Source organism: Drosophila melanogaster, chromosome 3R, assembly GCF_000001215.4.
Source record: "Drosophila melanogaster chromosome 3R".
Lineage (NCBI taxonomy): Eukaryota > Metazoa > Arthropoda > Insecta > Diptera > Drosophilidae > Drosophila > Drosophila melanogaster.
In genome coordinates, this window is record NT_033777.3 from 29,861,510 (window position 1) to 29,875,746 (window position 14,237).

General features: G+C 43.3%; 3 protein-coding genes and 2 non-coding genes across 18 annotated transcripts; 4 read left to right on the plus strand and 1 right to left on the minus strand.

Annotated features, from left to right (window-relative positions):
• The first annotated feature begins 72 nt into the window (after window positions 1-72).
• RpS8 (Ribosomal protein S8) lies at window positions 73-2,393 on the plus strand. Of its 4 annotated transcripts, NM_001300668.1 has the most exons (5): window positions 73-141; window positions 252-425; window positions 690-796; window positions 1,276-1,687; window positions 1,906-2,074. In NM_001300668.1, exons 2-5 carry the CDS (start codon window positions 422-424, stop codon window positions 2,007-2,009), a joined length of 627 nt encoding a protein of 208 aa, NP_001287597.1. In that variant the 5' UTR covers window positions 73-141; window positions 252-421; the 3' UTR covers window positions 2,010-2,074. The 4 variants fall into 4 exon arrangements, with proteins under 4 accessions (NP_001287597.1, NP_001247362.1, NP_651740.1 ...); NM_001260433.3 differs by lacking the exon at window positions 73-141 and having other exon boundaries at window positions 358-425; NM_143483.3 differs by lacking the exon at window positions 73-141 and having other exon boundaries at window positions 388-425; window positions 1,906-2,393.
• snoRNA:Or-CD8 lies at window positions 1,117-1,208 on the plus strand. Its single transcript, NR_003914.1, has one exon. It is a non-coding gene; the product is annotated as a snoRNA:Or-CD8 (small nucleolar RNA).
• snoRNA:Me28S-A2564 lies at window positions 1,790-1,835 on the plus strand. Its single transcript, NR_002504.1, has one exon. It is a non-coding gene; the product is annotated as a snoRNA:Me28S-A2564 (small nucleolar RNA).
• On the minus strand, window positions 2,192-7,386 carry Zip99C (Zinc/iron regulated transporter-related protein 99C). Of its 9 annotated transcripts, none has more exons than NM_001202386.2 (6): window positions 7,206-7,386; window positions 3,548-3,890; window positions 3,380-3,487; window positions 2,904-3,317; window positions 2,686-2,841; window positions 2,192-2,627 (listed from the first exon to the last, which is right to left on the minus strand). In NM_001202386.2, the coding sequence occupies exons 2-6, from the start codon at window positions 3,756-3,758 to the stop codon at window positions 2,449-2,451; spliced, it is 1,068 nt and encodes a 355-aa protein (NP_001189315.1). In that variant the 5' UTR covers window positions 3,759-3,890; window positions 7,206-7,386; the 3' UTR covers window positions 2,192-2,448. The 9 variants fall into 9 exon arrangements, with proteins under 9 accessions (NP_001189315.1, NP_001189314.1, NP_733323.1 ...); NM_001202385.2 differs by having other exon boundaries at window positions 7,135-7,386; NM_170444.3 differs by having other exon boundaries at window positions 7,024-7,386.
• A 469-nt stretch (window positions 7,387-7,855) lies between these two features.
• On the plus strand, window positions 7,856-13,650 carry CG34133 (uncharacterized protein). 3 transcript variants are annotated; one of them, NM_143485.3, is made up of 11 exons: window positions 7,856-8,284; window positions 8,341-8,545; window positions 9,551-9,640; window positions 9,730-9,868; window positions 9,937-10,714; window positions 10,775-10,975; window positions 11,032-11,141; window positions 11,196-11,755; window positions 11,815-12,633; window positions 12,696-12,824; window positions 12,902-13,650. In NM_143485.3, the coding sequence occupies exons 1-11, from the start codon at window positions 8,199-8,201 to the stop codon at window positions 13,055-13,057; spliced, it is 3,273 nt and encodes a 1,090-aa protein (NP_651742.2). In that variant the 5' UTR covers window positions 7,856-8,198; the 3' UTR covers window positions 13,058-13,650. The 3 variants fall into 3 exon arrangements, with proteins under 3 accessions (NP_651742.2, NP_001036772.2, NP_001036773.1); NM_001043307.3 differs by having other exon boundaries at window positions 11,032-11,755; NM_001043308.3 differs by lacking the exon at window positions 9,551-9,640 and having other exon boundaries at window positions 11,032-11,755; window positions 12,902-13,308.
• Window positions 13,651-14,237: the final 587 nt, after the last annotated feature.

Sequence of the window (14,237 nt, forward strand, 5' to 3'; positions counted from 1 at the left end):
TTACGAACGCAAGCTGGCCACACCTTATTCAACGGGTAATATATTTCGACAGCAGTAGTGGTATTCTCAAATGTTAAGTTTATAATTAAATAAGTGCTCCTGTTGTATTCCAAAATACATGTCCTGATATATATCTTAATTGTAAAGCAATATAATTAGATATTAGTAAATACAATCTACCACTATGGCTCATAAAAATAATTGGTTTCACATTGCTTCATACATTTTTAACTAAATTTCACTGATTCCAGGTGCTAAAAATTAATATTTGAATTAATGTAACAGCACCGAGTGTACTGTAGAGCGCGCGCTAACAGCGCAGAGTTGCCCAACCGCGGCAACTGTCAAAAAGATAACCCTACTTTTTTGACACGAGGTGCTGTGCGTGTCTTTTCCTTTCTTTCTCGCTTTTTACTCGAACATGGGTAAGTCGACTCTCGCAAATTGCGTCGAAATATCAAGAAAATGGGCTCAATACGGCCTGCAAACACCATGAAAGTGCGCACAAAGTACGTTTACAACAGCATCGAGAAAAAAGCAACGGGGAATGTGTGAATTTAAATAAATATCCGTGAATTTAACTTGGTGCGGCTCTTTTTAGTGCGCCCCCAAACGTGCCCATGTTCTTGGTTTTTTTTCGACTTTTCCGTGCGCCTTGTACTAACATGGACCTATTTCTCAATCACCAGGTATTAGCCGCGATAGTGCACACAAACGCCGGGCCACCGGAGGCAAGCGCAAGTCGCTCCGCAAGAAGCGCAAGTTCGAGTTGGGACGCCCCGCCGCCAACACCAAGGTAAGGATAATCTCCGGATAATCGCAATGGCGTGTATTCGAATGCCAGGGTCCAGTTTCTCATACTCCCATTAAGTTTTATTGGTCGGTGCCGAAATGTGTGCTTGAAAACCAAGCACATTTTCATTGTTTTTATCTTACCATCGTGACTTGGATAGTATACACATGGTTTTTATGTCGTACGATTGCGATTGTTTTCAATGATCGTTATACCATGTTTTATTTTAAGAGATTGTTTACATGCCTATCTAAGTTTAAGTTGGAATTCACCGACAAATCTGTGAAAAGTATGAGATAATTGGTCCTAATATACAAATGCAATGTTAAATGATGTTAACGCGTGTCAACTGCAATTGTGCTCTCGAGTACTCTTCTTGATGATTGAAAAGCTTTATGTTCGGACTACTGATAAATATATCGTTCCCTCCATAAGGTCTCCCGTCTGTATGCCCGGACTAACTCTTGAACTCATTTTTTCAGCTTGGCTCCGGCCGCGTGCACAAGGTGCGCACCCGTGGTGGAAACACCAAGCTCCGTGCTCTGCGCCTGGAAACCGGAAACTTCGCCTGGGCCTCCGAGGGAGTGGCGCGCAAGACCCGTATCGCCGATGTTGTGTACAACGCCTCCAACAACGAGCTGGTGCGAACCAAGACCTTGGTGAAGAACAGCATCGTGGTCATCGATGCCACGCCCTTCCGCCAGTGGTACGAGGCTCACTACGTGCTGCCCCTGGGACGCAAGCGTAACCCCAAGCACGCCCAGAAAGAGGACGAGAACGACGTGCTGACCAAGAAGCGCAGCGAAAAGGTTATGAAGAAGTACCTGGAGCGCCAGAAGTACGGCAAGGTCGAGCAGGCCCTCGAGGATCAGTTCACCTCCGGCCGCATCTTGGGTGTGTATTCTTTCTAATTCATGATTAATGATTTTTGTTATAGTGATGTAAAAACCCTAGCGATCCAGCTACTTTATTGTGTTGATCTTGTTTTAAGAGAGACGCAAGCCTGTTGGGTGTGATTCTGCTTGTCATAGTTACTCTGATCAGACCACTAAACTTATACTTTTCCATTTACTGGAAGCCCCGCTCTAATTCCCTGTTATTTTTCCTTTCAGCTTGCATTTCTTCCCGCCCCGGACAGTGCGGTCGCTCCGACGGCTACATTTTGGAAGGCAAGGAGTTGGAATTCTACCTTAAGAAGATCAAGTCTAAGAAATAAAGGCACTAGATAAGCTTGCAAGACATGATTTGCAAACAAAAACGGAATAAAACAACTTGTTTTTTATAGGAAGTGCATTTTTCTGATTTTGTTCTTTAATTTTCCTGCTGACAAAGAAATGCAGCCCAAATAGTGGACGCTTTTGTTACCCAAATAAAGTCCAGATAAAAGATAAGAATGTTCGTGGATAGTGGAGGGCAAAGGACTCTCCCTTAAATGTCTATTGAATTTTCGTTTCATAAGTATGATACAGTAATACGTAATCATTAATAATAGTTTAAATATCATTCATATTGGCTATAATTACATAACGCAGACAGGATGTCGAATCCCATAAAGTACAACAAATTCATGTTAATTTAAAACTGCCAATGACAATCTTAGAACAAACTAAAAACTGCTTTCAATTTTCTTCTTATACTGCTGTCAGCTAAAGTTCCTAGTGTTCGAATAGCATGGTCATCACGGCCATTAACGCAATGCCAAATACCAGTGCTAGCAGCTGCTTAATGGACTCCTTGCGCTCCTCCTCCTTCAAGAGATCAGGTAATACTGTGACCAGAGCAATGTGCAGAAAGCCGCCGGCGGTGAACGGCATAATCCACGAAGTACGTGCCTCTGTAAATGTAAAGATAAGTTTGCTTGTTTGTCACACGGAGAGCCCATTTAAGCTTACCCATGGCCGACGTTACGCCGGAGCCTCCGATGGCCACCAGAGCACCGAGCAGGCCAGCTCCCGCCGTGAGTAGTTGCGCACGCGCGGCGTCCCAGCGACTGAATCCGGATCGAAGCAGGATTGCGAAATCCCCCACCTCGTGCGGAATTTCATGAACTGTATGTAGGGAAATAAGTGAGGAACTATCCTATGTTTCAATAGTATCTATAAGTACTTACGCAATATGGCAAAAGTGGCTAGAATGCCGTGTCTGAAGGACACCAAAAAGGATCCAGCCACGGCTAGACCGTGTGTGAAATTGTCAATTGAGTTGGCCAAGAGGTTCAGATAACCAGCCACCTTCTTCGGCTGTTCCTTCCTTTCCTTTGACTTCTGTTCCTGCTCGCGTAGGAAACAGACTTTACCTACATCTTCGATGTCGCAGGCGCCGCCACAACTCTCAGAGGTTTCGCCCTCTGGTAGTTGGCCGCCATGTCGACGCAACAGGCAGTTGGCTATCTCCACGCACTTGGGCTGAGGGTTCTCCTCGTCCGCGCTGGCATATCCGGAAAAGATTTTCTCCACGATCGTGAAGATCAGTATGCCGGAAAGTACCCAAAGGCCCGAGCGCAGGGATGGGTGACTAGAAGGATCTTTAGGAGGAAAACGAATATTATGGAGATGATTTCACAACTTGGATTTCCCCGCAACTCACCTTGATTATCGCCCTCCCAGGCTTCTGGCAACAGGTGAAGGAACACATCGCCCAGCAGACCGCCGACCGCGAAACTCAGAAGCACTCGCAGGAGTTTTGAATCTGCAGCTGTAGGGTGAGATGTGATTCAAGTTCAATTGATATACTTTTCGTACGCATGTGACTTACGATCTTTGTATCCCTCCTTAGCCATTTTCTCCTCCGTGGGAATGATGATCAGCGGGAATATGCCACTCAGTCCAATTACCACCGATCCCAGCAGGGAGAAAACCCATGGCGTGTACTCAAAGCTTTTGAAGTACTCGGGCATGTACTGGTCCATCAGGTTGGAGTATATCATGGCGATGTGTTCATCGAAGAAGCTGCTGTTCGTGGTCATTTTCGGCTGCCTTTTTACGGCTACTTATGCGCTGCTCTGTGCTGGAACTGGGTTGGGTTTCTTCAGTCACTGCTGCCTGCTCATGTCCAGTGACTTTCGGTGGAGTATGTGCCGTGATCGATGATGACTCGGCTAGTAAAGAAAATATAATTTAAATGGTTTAAGAAATGTCAGCACACACGTAAATTTTGATACAAATAGCCAGTTAAGCAAATGTTTCCCCAAATCCGCCACCTGGCAACAAAATCATTGAATAACTAGATGCGGTTCTTAGTATCAGACAGACGGTGATGCGAAAATCCTTTAGATATGGACAATGTCAGCCATAATCAATAAAGGGGCAGGGAAAAACTCTCTCAACTGCGCTCGTTGTCAGGTTCGATAAGCGAGTCTCTGTAAAATTTAATCATGGCAACTTAAGTGTGACTAGACGGCTTCATAGGGAACGGCAGTCAATCAAACTAAGACCATTGCCCGATAGCTACTCCATCAGGATGAGTAAGCGTGTCCTGCCTCACTATAACCAATAAAATATCAAATTGTTCGTTGTGGAACTTGTTACCCGTATCACAGCGAACCTGGTAGACTTTATCTAAAATGCAGGTACTTAAATGATAAATATATATTTGCCAATATGGCTTGTTCGAGTTCGAGCAATAATTAATTGGCTTTTTCCATAATTAATAAGCAATTTAGATGCAGTTAGTTAGTTTGAATGTGATTGCTTTCCAGGATTTTTTATTTTAGAATCTGCTGTACGATTAGTAGAAGAATTCTACTTGTAAATCAAACTTCTCTCGATCGTAAACTACTTTTATATCACTGCCACCAACCAAAACAGATTGTAAATTGGGCGAAAATTAATTTCCAAGCTCGATAACCGACGCTTCCAATGTGCAGAAACAGACTAAACGAATTTTCAGGAGACGCTGCTTCGGAACGCCCACGTCAAGATACTTTGTTTCCATTTGATTTCCGATTTGATGTGCACGATGCAGCTTAAACTGTTCACTTTGCCGCGATAAGATTACGATGGCGCTGGCACAATGGAGTGACATGATTTCGGCGGTTTTGCTAAGCGGCAATACTCCGCATGTGTATTGGGGAATCAAACTTGGAAGCGGACGAATGATGTCTAATCCCCGACAGAACGGGCAGAATGGGAATGCCTCGGAACTTCAGTAGCGAGATGCGAAATCAATCCGGTAAGCTATGGCTATACAATAACTATATACGTATATACTACACTCTTATCTTTCGCAGTGTCGTTGTCATTGAACTATCAGAAAGCAAATGAGCTAGATTAGATTTAGACATCGTGTAATTACTTGAGTTACCCAAAATATCTCTAAAGACTGAGACTAGGAGGCTGTATTAACTATCATTCAGTTCATCTGTTCCAATATTACAAATACTCTATGCGAACTATGACTGTTTCACGCTTTTATTGTTATTCTACTGTATTTGCCCTTTAAAGATTCGCAAAACAACAATAGCAAAGAGAGTCTTCTTGTTCAGATTCAGGTTTCTTTTAAATTAGTCGAAAATCGCTACTAGGAAGCCACTCAAGTTTGCTTTTACGGTTTGATCAGATGAGTAAATAATTCAATTTCGGCACAATAACTCGGGATTATCTGTTTAGCTGTTGCACTAATTGCTGTGTTTCTTGGGCGAGCCTTCACTGAAAAGACAGTTCAGATTAATTCCGGGAATCCTGTCAATTACACTCAGATAGTTAGTTAGTTATTCACGAATATGGCGAATCGCACAAGTACTTAATAAACATAATGTGGCACTATTTTGCTGGAAGACTAGAGGACAATAGATTCTTCTGCGATTTAAAGTTGATTTGTGGCGTGAGGTATTTGTATACTGCCAACTGTTAACACAATACCAGTAAACTATATCACACTTGAGCGTTGCTAATGCGGAAATTTATGCTCCAAGCTCCACAATTCGTGTGTTATCGCGTCGGTAACTGAGCTCGTTGTGGTGCAATTATCGTCTTCTTCGCCTTCTTATAGATGAATTGAAAAGAAAATATAAACAGGGGACTCCAAAGCTCGTGCTATAAATACAATTTGGCGTAAAGATGCAATTAAAAGAGTTGCTAGCTCGCCAATCACTTGTGAATCATTATTGTCGCCAGTAGGGCCGCAAACTTTTGAATGGATCATCAAAATGGCAGAGATTATTTTGCACGCTGCACTAAAACTGGGACATGGCGTAGTGAACATGCTTTGATTATCAATCAAAACGTGCGGGGCAAACAATCCGAATGAGAAACTTGGTCCCTTGGGTGATAAGGAGTGTGCCCGAGCAGATATAAAGAAAGTATAGATAAAGGGAATTCATCAACAAAGAATATTAAAGTGTATGGCATGGGAAAAAGGAAACTTGGTACATTCCCGAGTTTTAATCGAGCTTCAGCTTTGCTGCACTAGTCATAAATAGATTTGTCACCCTTGTAAATCACCTAGAACACCGAAGAAAGTTCTTTGTTCCGATCAGGGTACTATGTGCATATGTCTACACCCACAACCGAGCACTGAGTATCACATGGCTTTGAGTTTGATTAACCAGCATACGGAGAAGCAAACCCTTCGATTCTACATTATTAATAAACAAGATTGAAGCCGCGAAACCAGTTTGCCAAACAAGTTATCATTGTATTGTTGTTCAACAAAGTCTAGTCCATTTGTTTTTCTATATACATACATACATATATGTACCGCTGATAAAACGCAATACGCTCAATATGATTATAGTGTTCAGAGCACAGATTCGAGATTAGATTGAGTACTGTTCAAAATTACTCAAATATGGCCGCTATTAGTGACGTGCAGATGATAATCTTACACTAGGTTAGTTATGCGGCATATCAAGAGATCTATGCGGAAGTTGGAAGTTTGCTCAAAAGAAGTATCGTATCATGTACTTCTAAAAATTCAACACATTTTTCGAAAACGTCTCTGATGCTTTTATTTGAAACCGCACGATAAAACAATGGAATTATCTACAGAGAAACATATGTACTTTGTACATAACTGATAAGCAACACCAGCTGAGTCGATTTAAGCACTTATGTTTTCATCTTCTAGATCCTACATTCATGCATATAGTATATAGTTTTAATGGATTAGGATCTCTTTCACCACAAAGCGAAATGTCACATAATCATTAGGTGGCTGCCATTAAATACCAGACTTTGTCTTCGAGCCCGATTTCAGATAATCGGTTGGGATGGGTGTGCAGTTATTTTTACCGTTATTCAGCTGTAACAGGAACGGGTTAACGTGCTCTTATCACTTTTATAGCAGGGAATAAAACCCGAAACTTTCGATTTTTGCAGTGGCGAAATTGTATGATAAATTACTTTTCTATTGCGTAGTAGCGATCATTGGCACCCGATGCTTTTTTTACTGCGAAGTAATTGCGTGAATTTACGTTTATTTCGCCCGGGCTCTGCGTGGGTTAAACGTACGCCTGGCCTCGCCTAACTCGAAACACGGGCTTAATGTTGATGTCGTCGCTCCGCGCGTCGCTTCACTAACAGTTACAAGCTCGCCAAAAACACATGCATTTATACATTTGTTTACTTTGTTCGAGGGCCGTGCGGAAAATACAATAACAAAGCAATATGGTGCATTTCGATAGCGGTGGCAGTCCACAATCAAAAATGTCGGTTATCGATAACAGGTTGAATTTTATCTTAGCAGAGATCCCAACAATGGTGGGGGAGCTTGATATCAGCTGTGTGACTACCAGTGATCGATAATTAAATACCATAGTAAAATTAGGCACATATATGTAGAAATCCGACTTATGTAGAAAATATTTAAATGCCCCCTATTGCCTCAAATACGTTATTTTCAAAGCGAGATGTAGGAAATTAAAAATTTTGTATATATATATTTTCGATTTAATATTGGAATATAAACATAAAACATTAGGTTTTTGTATAAATTTAATACAGTGTATAAATTTAAAATACGCGCGGACTCTCGCCGCATTTTTGCGTGTCACGAGCAAGCACGACCAATAGCCCATCGCTAGTTCAATCGATTGCTTATTAATCATACTTGACGCAATCGAAATCATTATTGCATCTTTGACACCACTAGTATTTACGCGTATCAAGCGTAAAAACTCAATTAACAATTGATTAGGAACTAAATTAGCAGTATAATTATGTGTAATAAAACGCAGGCGATAGCAACATGTTAAATGCAGTGCATTCAGCGCTAGTGCGGCAGCGAGTGACGTCACACGAGTAGAAAGCAACAAAGCAACAACAACAAAAGACAGTGGGGCGCCGCAGCAACAAAAGGGAATCAATAACAAAAAACCATAGAGAAAATCGTAATTTGGTGGATAATTTGCATACGATTGGGTGGTTAGATAACGCCGACAACCCATCACAAACGCACAAATCACGAAATGAGTAAGCTGGAAACGGATTCGGACAGTTCAGAGGAGTTTTTCGATGCCGAGGACACTACGCCCAATCGCCATTCGACTTTGTGGTAGGTTCTTGTGGCTTACCCCGTAAAAATGTTTAATTAATCCCTGGCCATTTCAGTCGAAAGCTGCCGCCCGAGGTGGCCCAGGAGTTCATCTTTCCCGAGCCCGCCGTGAGAGTGAATGCCGCCGCCTCATCCGACAGCGATGCTACGCCCATTGGCGCTGGAACGCCCGCCACCCGGAGTCCCACTAATAGCCTGGGTGCCCGGCTAAAGCCGCAGGATGCAGGGGTCTTCGTTGAGCCCAAGCCCGTGATAGGACCTGTAAGTGAATGGGGTCCACATGGAGTGCTCTTACTTCCGTTTTGCTAGACCCAGTTATGATGTCATCTACTAGGGTAACGATCCATCATCAGTGGCCTTGGAACACCATTCCCACGTGTGAAAGCCCTCATTCAGCTCATATGTCTGGTGGTGTAATTTGTAGAAGGTTTACTACCATGTGAAGCTTAAATTTATGGCTAAATTTTTAAAGCGGTTAAAAACTGCGCTCTGTCCAATGTCTGTGATCATCATGTGCAGTTTTTTCATTTATTTTGTTCTATTTTAAACACTAGTGGATGAGATATATGTACAATATTAGGAACCATTCGTTTGGTAAAGCAAGTATATTTTTATGTTTAGGTCTTTATTATTGTTGTTCCTTATCTTTCCACATATAGATGGTCATATACCTACCATTTCGCGCCAACTTCCCATAGTTATTATCAATGCTCACAGCCATACATTTCTCAACCGCTCCCTTAGCGACATTTAAAAACTGTCACTGCCTTAGAAATTGATTAAAAACCGATATGATACGGTTTATGGAATTTACCTAGTCTTAATTAGCAAGAGAACATTTATTTCAAGGTGTAAAGATAATGGCAGGTTTTGAGGTACTGCATTTACCCCTATCACACGTTTTGCATCATCACTGAAAAAATTCGTTCATGATTACTTAGCAGTTGCACATCTGCCAACCTATGGCCACATTTGTTGTTTCATTTTTCATAATCCTGGGCAGGTGAACTGCAATTTTTTAGAATTGGGTGATTTTTAGTTCTTAATAGCCAAAAAGCACAATCTAATGAACAAAAACCAAATCACCCCCTTAATTTTGTGTCCATATTTGTGTTCTTTACTTTCATATTTTCTCCGCCTCATTTCGTAAATCCAACGAATAAAAAACAATACTCAACTTAAAAATGGAAACCAACTTAAACTCGAATCTCTACCAATGTTAATATGCATACGTTAAAAAAAATGACATAAATATATCGCATATAGTTGGGTAGACAGCGCTTTCACGAACTACGTCAGTGCATGCAAAACGATGAAGATGATAATCCAGGAAATACACTCACACCTGATTCTCAGGTATACATTTTTGTAATCTAGCCTGTTTGCTCAGCTTTCCGTTTGCCCAGCTTACCCACGTGTACTTATGATTTAAATTAAACTTGCAGAATAGCTCAACGGATGGCATTTTTACCAACCGTTCGACGCATCCGTTTAAGGTCATTGAGACAGATGCGATGAGCATACAGAGCATGACATCACTGGGTCGCGTGGGCCGAATCTTGGCGGGCAGCATTGATCCATCTGGTGAGTAGAAATCAGTATTTTCACGAAAACATAGCAGCCACTGACACTCTTAATTCATTTGCTTCAAGCTATAAGCATAGATCGCGAGTCCCTGGCCTCGTTGAATGCGCAACAGCAGAAGCAGCAGGCGCAGCAGCAACAACAGGCGCAGCCTACATCGTCTACCAGCTCCAATACTCCACCGAGCGTTGGAAACACCTCTTCCGGGATGAGCACGCCCAGGGTGTCGCCCAAGCATCAGCAGAGTGGTAAGGAAGTAGCCGCCACCACGACAGGGATTCCTAGTGCCGCATCCTCCGCGCAGAGCTCTGGTGTTGGCTCGATGGTTTTGCAGGAACCAGATGTGATAGCAAGCACAAAGCTTGCCCAGTCTAAAACTACTGATTCCATCACCTCGTCGGGACCCGTGGCGCCACCGCGAAGAAAGAAGAAGTCTCGTAATTGCTCCATCAGTTCCTCAGATCAGTATAGTCTTCCTCCTGCGGACAACGAAGACACTGATAGTGATACGCGGTCTGTGAAGAGTGTGCAGGGTCTTCAGCAAAAGCTGCGGGATGACTTTGTCATGGAGTTCGAGAGCTCTCTTAACAATGCAACTAGTTCAGCCTCCAATATCACCCTGACCTGCTCCTCCACCAATACAGTTGTTTCTGCATCGGCTTCGACTTCGGCAGCATCTTCGTCCTTGCCATCAACAATTGCAATTCATATGCGCCCCATGGTCGCTTCGGTCACCATTGCTGGTCCAAAACTCACTCAATCTCTGGGCAGCAGTTCCACGTCGGTCCACTCCAAGCCAAGTCCATCAAATTCAGCGAAAAGCAATTCCGCACCAGCGAGGGTTAGGTAAGTGAATGTTAAACCTTTGGTGGCCTAAAGTTACTAATGGATTACTATCTTCTCTAGTTCCATTGATCCGAATCAGGGTCTGAATCTGTTTAAGGCCATCCAGGGAGGTTATGTGGTGAAACCACGCGACGAGGCCAGCAACAAGGCGCAAGGCCCATCCCAAGATGAAATCGAGCGCATTGAGAAAATGCTGATGGAAAGCGCGAACCGACCAAAGCTGGCGGGAACGGGATCCAACAGTTTAGGAAGCTCTACACGGTATGTTACGTATGCTTTTCCATTTATGGCATTTAAAAATACCTATCCTTCCGCAGCTATCCCGGATTTTATCGCGGTGTTAACGATAAGGAGCGCCGGAAGTCCGCTGGCGACGAAGATGTGCTCAAACAGATGAACATTTATGTGCGCACGCGAACCAGCTCAGGCAAGCAGCTAACCGACTTTGAGATCCTTGAACAAGTTCCTGTTAAAAATTTAGACACGGGAGAAAATATGCCTCTATCCGAAATGCGTTCACCACCAGTGCCTGAGGGATGGAATCCGCTCTCGCTACACATCCTTAAGCTGACCTCCCACCTGGAGGTGATCCAGAAGGAGTCCGACGAGGAGAGTGTGATTGGCATACCGCCTAGCATCGAGGGTCAGCAGCCCGACGAAGAAGAACTGGAAACGGAAGATGGCAGTCGACTGAAAAAGAAAACGGCCCGGATCAAGAGGTTCTTTGGCAGCACAATGCGAAAGACGGTGGACAAGGCCAAGTCGATTGCATCCGAAGTGTCGCATGCGCGACACAAAGAGGATGTGGCTGATATTGTTGATGCAATGAATCCCGAGCAAAATATCAAAATCAAGGCTTCCTCGTCCAACAAGGGACCCTATGAGTTTACCAAACTGCAGCACGTCCAGGATTTGAGTGGCGAAGATACCAGTGCCGTGTGGTGCATGAAGTTCAGTTCCTGCGGTCGACTCCTGGCCACTGCTGGACAGGACAAGGTGTTAAGGATTTGGGTTCTTAAAGATGCCTATCCGTTTTTCCAGGTAAGCAAATTCTATCCGTGCAATTATACATTACGCTAATGCCTATATTATTTGTTTAGGACATGCGCAACAAATACAATGCTGACCAAAAATCCTCACCTACGCCCTCGCAAGAGTCACTCGTCTCGCAGCATTCGGCTGAGGAAGCCATTGCCATGGCTACTGCCGCAGAGAAATGCACGGGCCCCTTCATGCCAAAGCCCTTCTGCACCTACAATGGACACACCTCCGATTTACTGGACGTCAGCTGGTCAAAGAATTACTTCATACTGTCAAGCAGCATGGACAAGACTGTGCGGCTCTGGCACATTTCCAGAAAGGAGTGCCTTTGCTGTTTTCAGCATATCGATTTTGTCACCGCTATTGCGTTCCATCCACGCGATGATCGCTACTTTTTGAGTGGCAGCCTCGATGGCAAACTAAGGTTGTGGAACATACCCGACAAAAAGGTGGCACTGTGGAATGAGGTAGATGGCCAGACAAAGCTTATAACGGCTGCCAACTTCTGCCAAAATGGACAGTTCGCCGTTGTAGGGAGCTACGATGGTCGCTGCATATTTTATAACACGGATCAGCTGAAATACCACACGCAGATTCATGTGCGCTCCACCAGGGGTAAAAACCGCATTGGCCGCAAGATCAGTGGCATTGAACCGATGCCCGGCGAAGACAAGATTCTAGTCACATCCAACGACAGCAGAGTGCGCCTGTACGATTTGAGGGACTTGAACTTGTCCTGCAAGTACAAGGGCTACTTGAATGTGTCCTCGCAAATTAAGGGCTCGTTCAGCCACGATGGAAAGTACATCATAGCCGGGTCCGAGAATCAGTGCATCTATATTTGGAAAACAAACCACGATTACTCAAAACTCAGTTCTGTGGGTGGCGCAAAACCTTTTGCTTAATATAAAATGGTATTTATTTTTCTTTGTCATTGCAGGTTCGCCGCGATCGCAGCGACTTTTGGGAAGGCATTAAAGCACACAATGCTACGGTCACTTGTGCCATATTCGCGCCACACCCAGAGGCTATCATCAAGCCCGAACCGGATGAGATCTCCAATGAGAAGGTGGGTCCCAATCGCGTTGAATCTTGTTCTTTATATTTTTCGAGATCAGTTCTATTCAACATGTTTTCCGCTTGCAGTTGGCTCACAATCAGCCGGATCCACTGGTCGAGCAGCACAAAAAGGGATGTGGTTATGTGTTGGTCAGCGCCGATTTCAATGGCGCCATCAAGGTGTTCATCAACAAGACGAAGCCGAAGCACAGCAGTCTACCCTACACGGCCATTGCGGATTAGTCTTTAGATAGAGGATGGGAGATATAGAAGAGTAAAAGTGAAATACTATTTTATTTTTGTATTCGTGACATTTTGTATCGTTAGTAACTAGCGCCATTGCTGATTTGTATGCATAATCTGTAATTACTAATTCCTGTCTGTCCCCACGCCCATTTTAAGTTAATAATCCCATAATTCCCCTTGTAAAAGTTGTTAACAATTGCTGCTGGCGCGAACTGTTTAATATTACGCAAAATATGTTATGTATTTTTAACGCTGAGTGTGTGAATATGTGTATAGATATTTGTTTAACAAGTTGATTATTTCGAAAGTCAATTGTATATTGTTATGCCCTTGTAAGTTACATTTTGACTGTACAGATGCTTTGATTTCGTTACTCTCGATTACAATTAAATCTGTCCGTCTGGCCATTAACCTCTTTGATATGTAATCTAGTTAGAAATGTACTGCTGGCCAACCTGCAAGGGTACGAGCGAATCGGTGGGCCGAATCGAAATAAGTTATTTTATCGCCTAAAGTCTTAACCTAACTAACCTATTATAATTAACTTTTAAATGATATATATTTTGTGTAAAGTAAATATGTGCAACCAGGACGCTAAATGTAACTTTAATTCTACCAACGAAACTTACGTTGGCGGGGGTTTGGTTTTGAAGTGCTTCCGGATTAGAGTACGTCTAAACATTCATTCCTCCAGCCAGGCATGGTATTTAGCAAAGCTTAACCTTCATATTTGGGGCTTCCTGAGGTGCGAGCTGGTTGAAAGTTAAGTAGCTGGCAAAGTAAACAGGCGGTTGTAATTCTATACTGATACTGCAGACATTCGTAAATCTTAGGTATTATAATTCCGGGAAGGGATGACGTATAGATAATTAATGAGGGAGCAAGTGAAATGCAAGACTTGAGTGGAACAGCCTTCGGTTTGAATGGTTTGACTCCCTTTGACTGCCTTTTTGCCGTCCCGCCTGATTTGCATAGTTTGGGGCTGACCGTCTACTCGCTCAATAATGAATGCGTCAGTTTCAAATGGCATTACCCCCGAAAACGAAGTTGATAGTCTGCGACAAGTAGTATGTGCAATGCTATGTGGCACCATAAATAACGTGGCCATTCTAGTGTCGCATTCTGGGTCCTTTTGCTTAGCAATGACAATAGTAAAAGTGCTGAAAGGGAAGCACGA

What these genes read in the sequence shown, in the direction of transcription:
- RpS8 (NM_001300668.1), top strand. An exon ending in GCCCCGCCGCCAACACCAAG is followed by an intron (nt 797 to 1,275) that starts GTAAGGATAATC and finishes TCATTTTTTCAG; the next exon opens with CTTGGCTCCGGCCGCGTGCA. An exon ending in CACCTCCGGCCGCATCTTGG is followed by an intron (nt 1,688 to 1,905) that starts GTGTGTATTCTT and finishes TTTTCCTTTCAG; the next exon opens with CTTGCATTTCTTCCCGCCCC.
- Zip99C (NM_001202386.2), bottom strand. Translation starts at nt 3,758, where the DNA reads ATGACCACGAACAGCAGCTTCTTCGATGAACACATCGCCATGATATAC. An exon ending in AGCCACTTTTGCCATATTGC is followed by an intron (nt 2,842 to 2,903) that starts GTAAGTACTTAT and finishes CCCTACATACAG; the next exon opens with TTCATGAAATTCCGCACGAG. An exon ending in CGGCGTAACGTCGGCCATGG is followed by an intron (nt 2,628 to 2,685) that starts GTAAGCTTAAAT and finishes TTACATTTACAG; the next exon opens with AGGCACGTACTTCGTGGATT.
- CG34133 (NM_001043307.3), top strand. Translation starts at nt 8,199, where the DNA reads ATGAGTAAGCTGGAAACGGATTCGGACAGTTCAGAGGAGTTTTTCGAT. An exon ending in AGTTTAGGAAGCTCTACACG is followed by an intron (nt 10,976 to 11,031) that starts GTATGTTACGTA and finishes ATCCTTCCGCAG; the next exon opens with CTATCCCGGATTTTATCGCG. An exon ending in ATTACTCAAAACTCAGTTCT is followed by an intron (nt 12,634 to 12,695) that starts GTGGGTGGCGCA and finishes TTGTCATTGCAG; the next exon opens with GTTCGCCGCGATCGCAGCGA.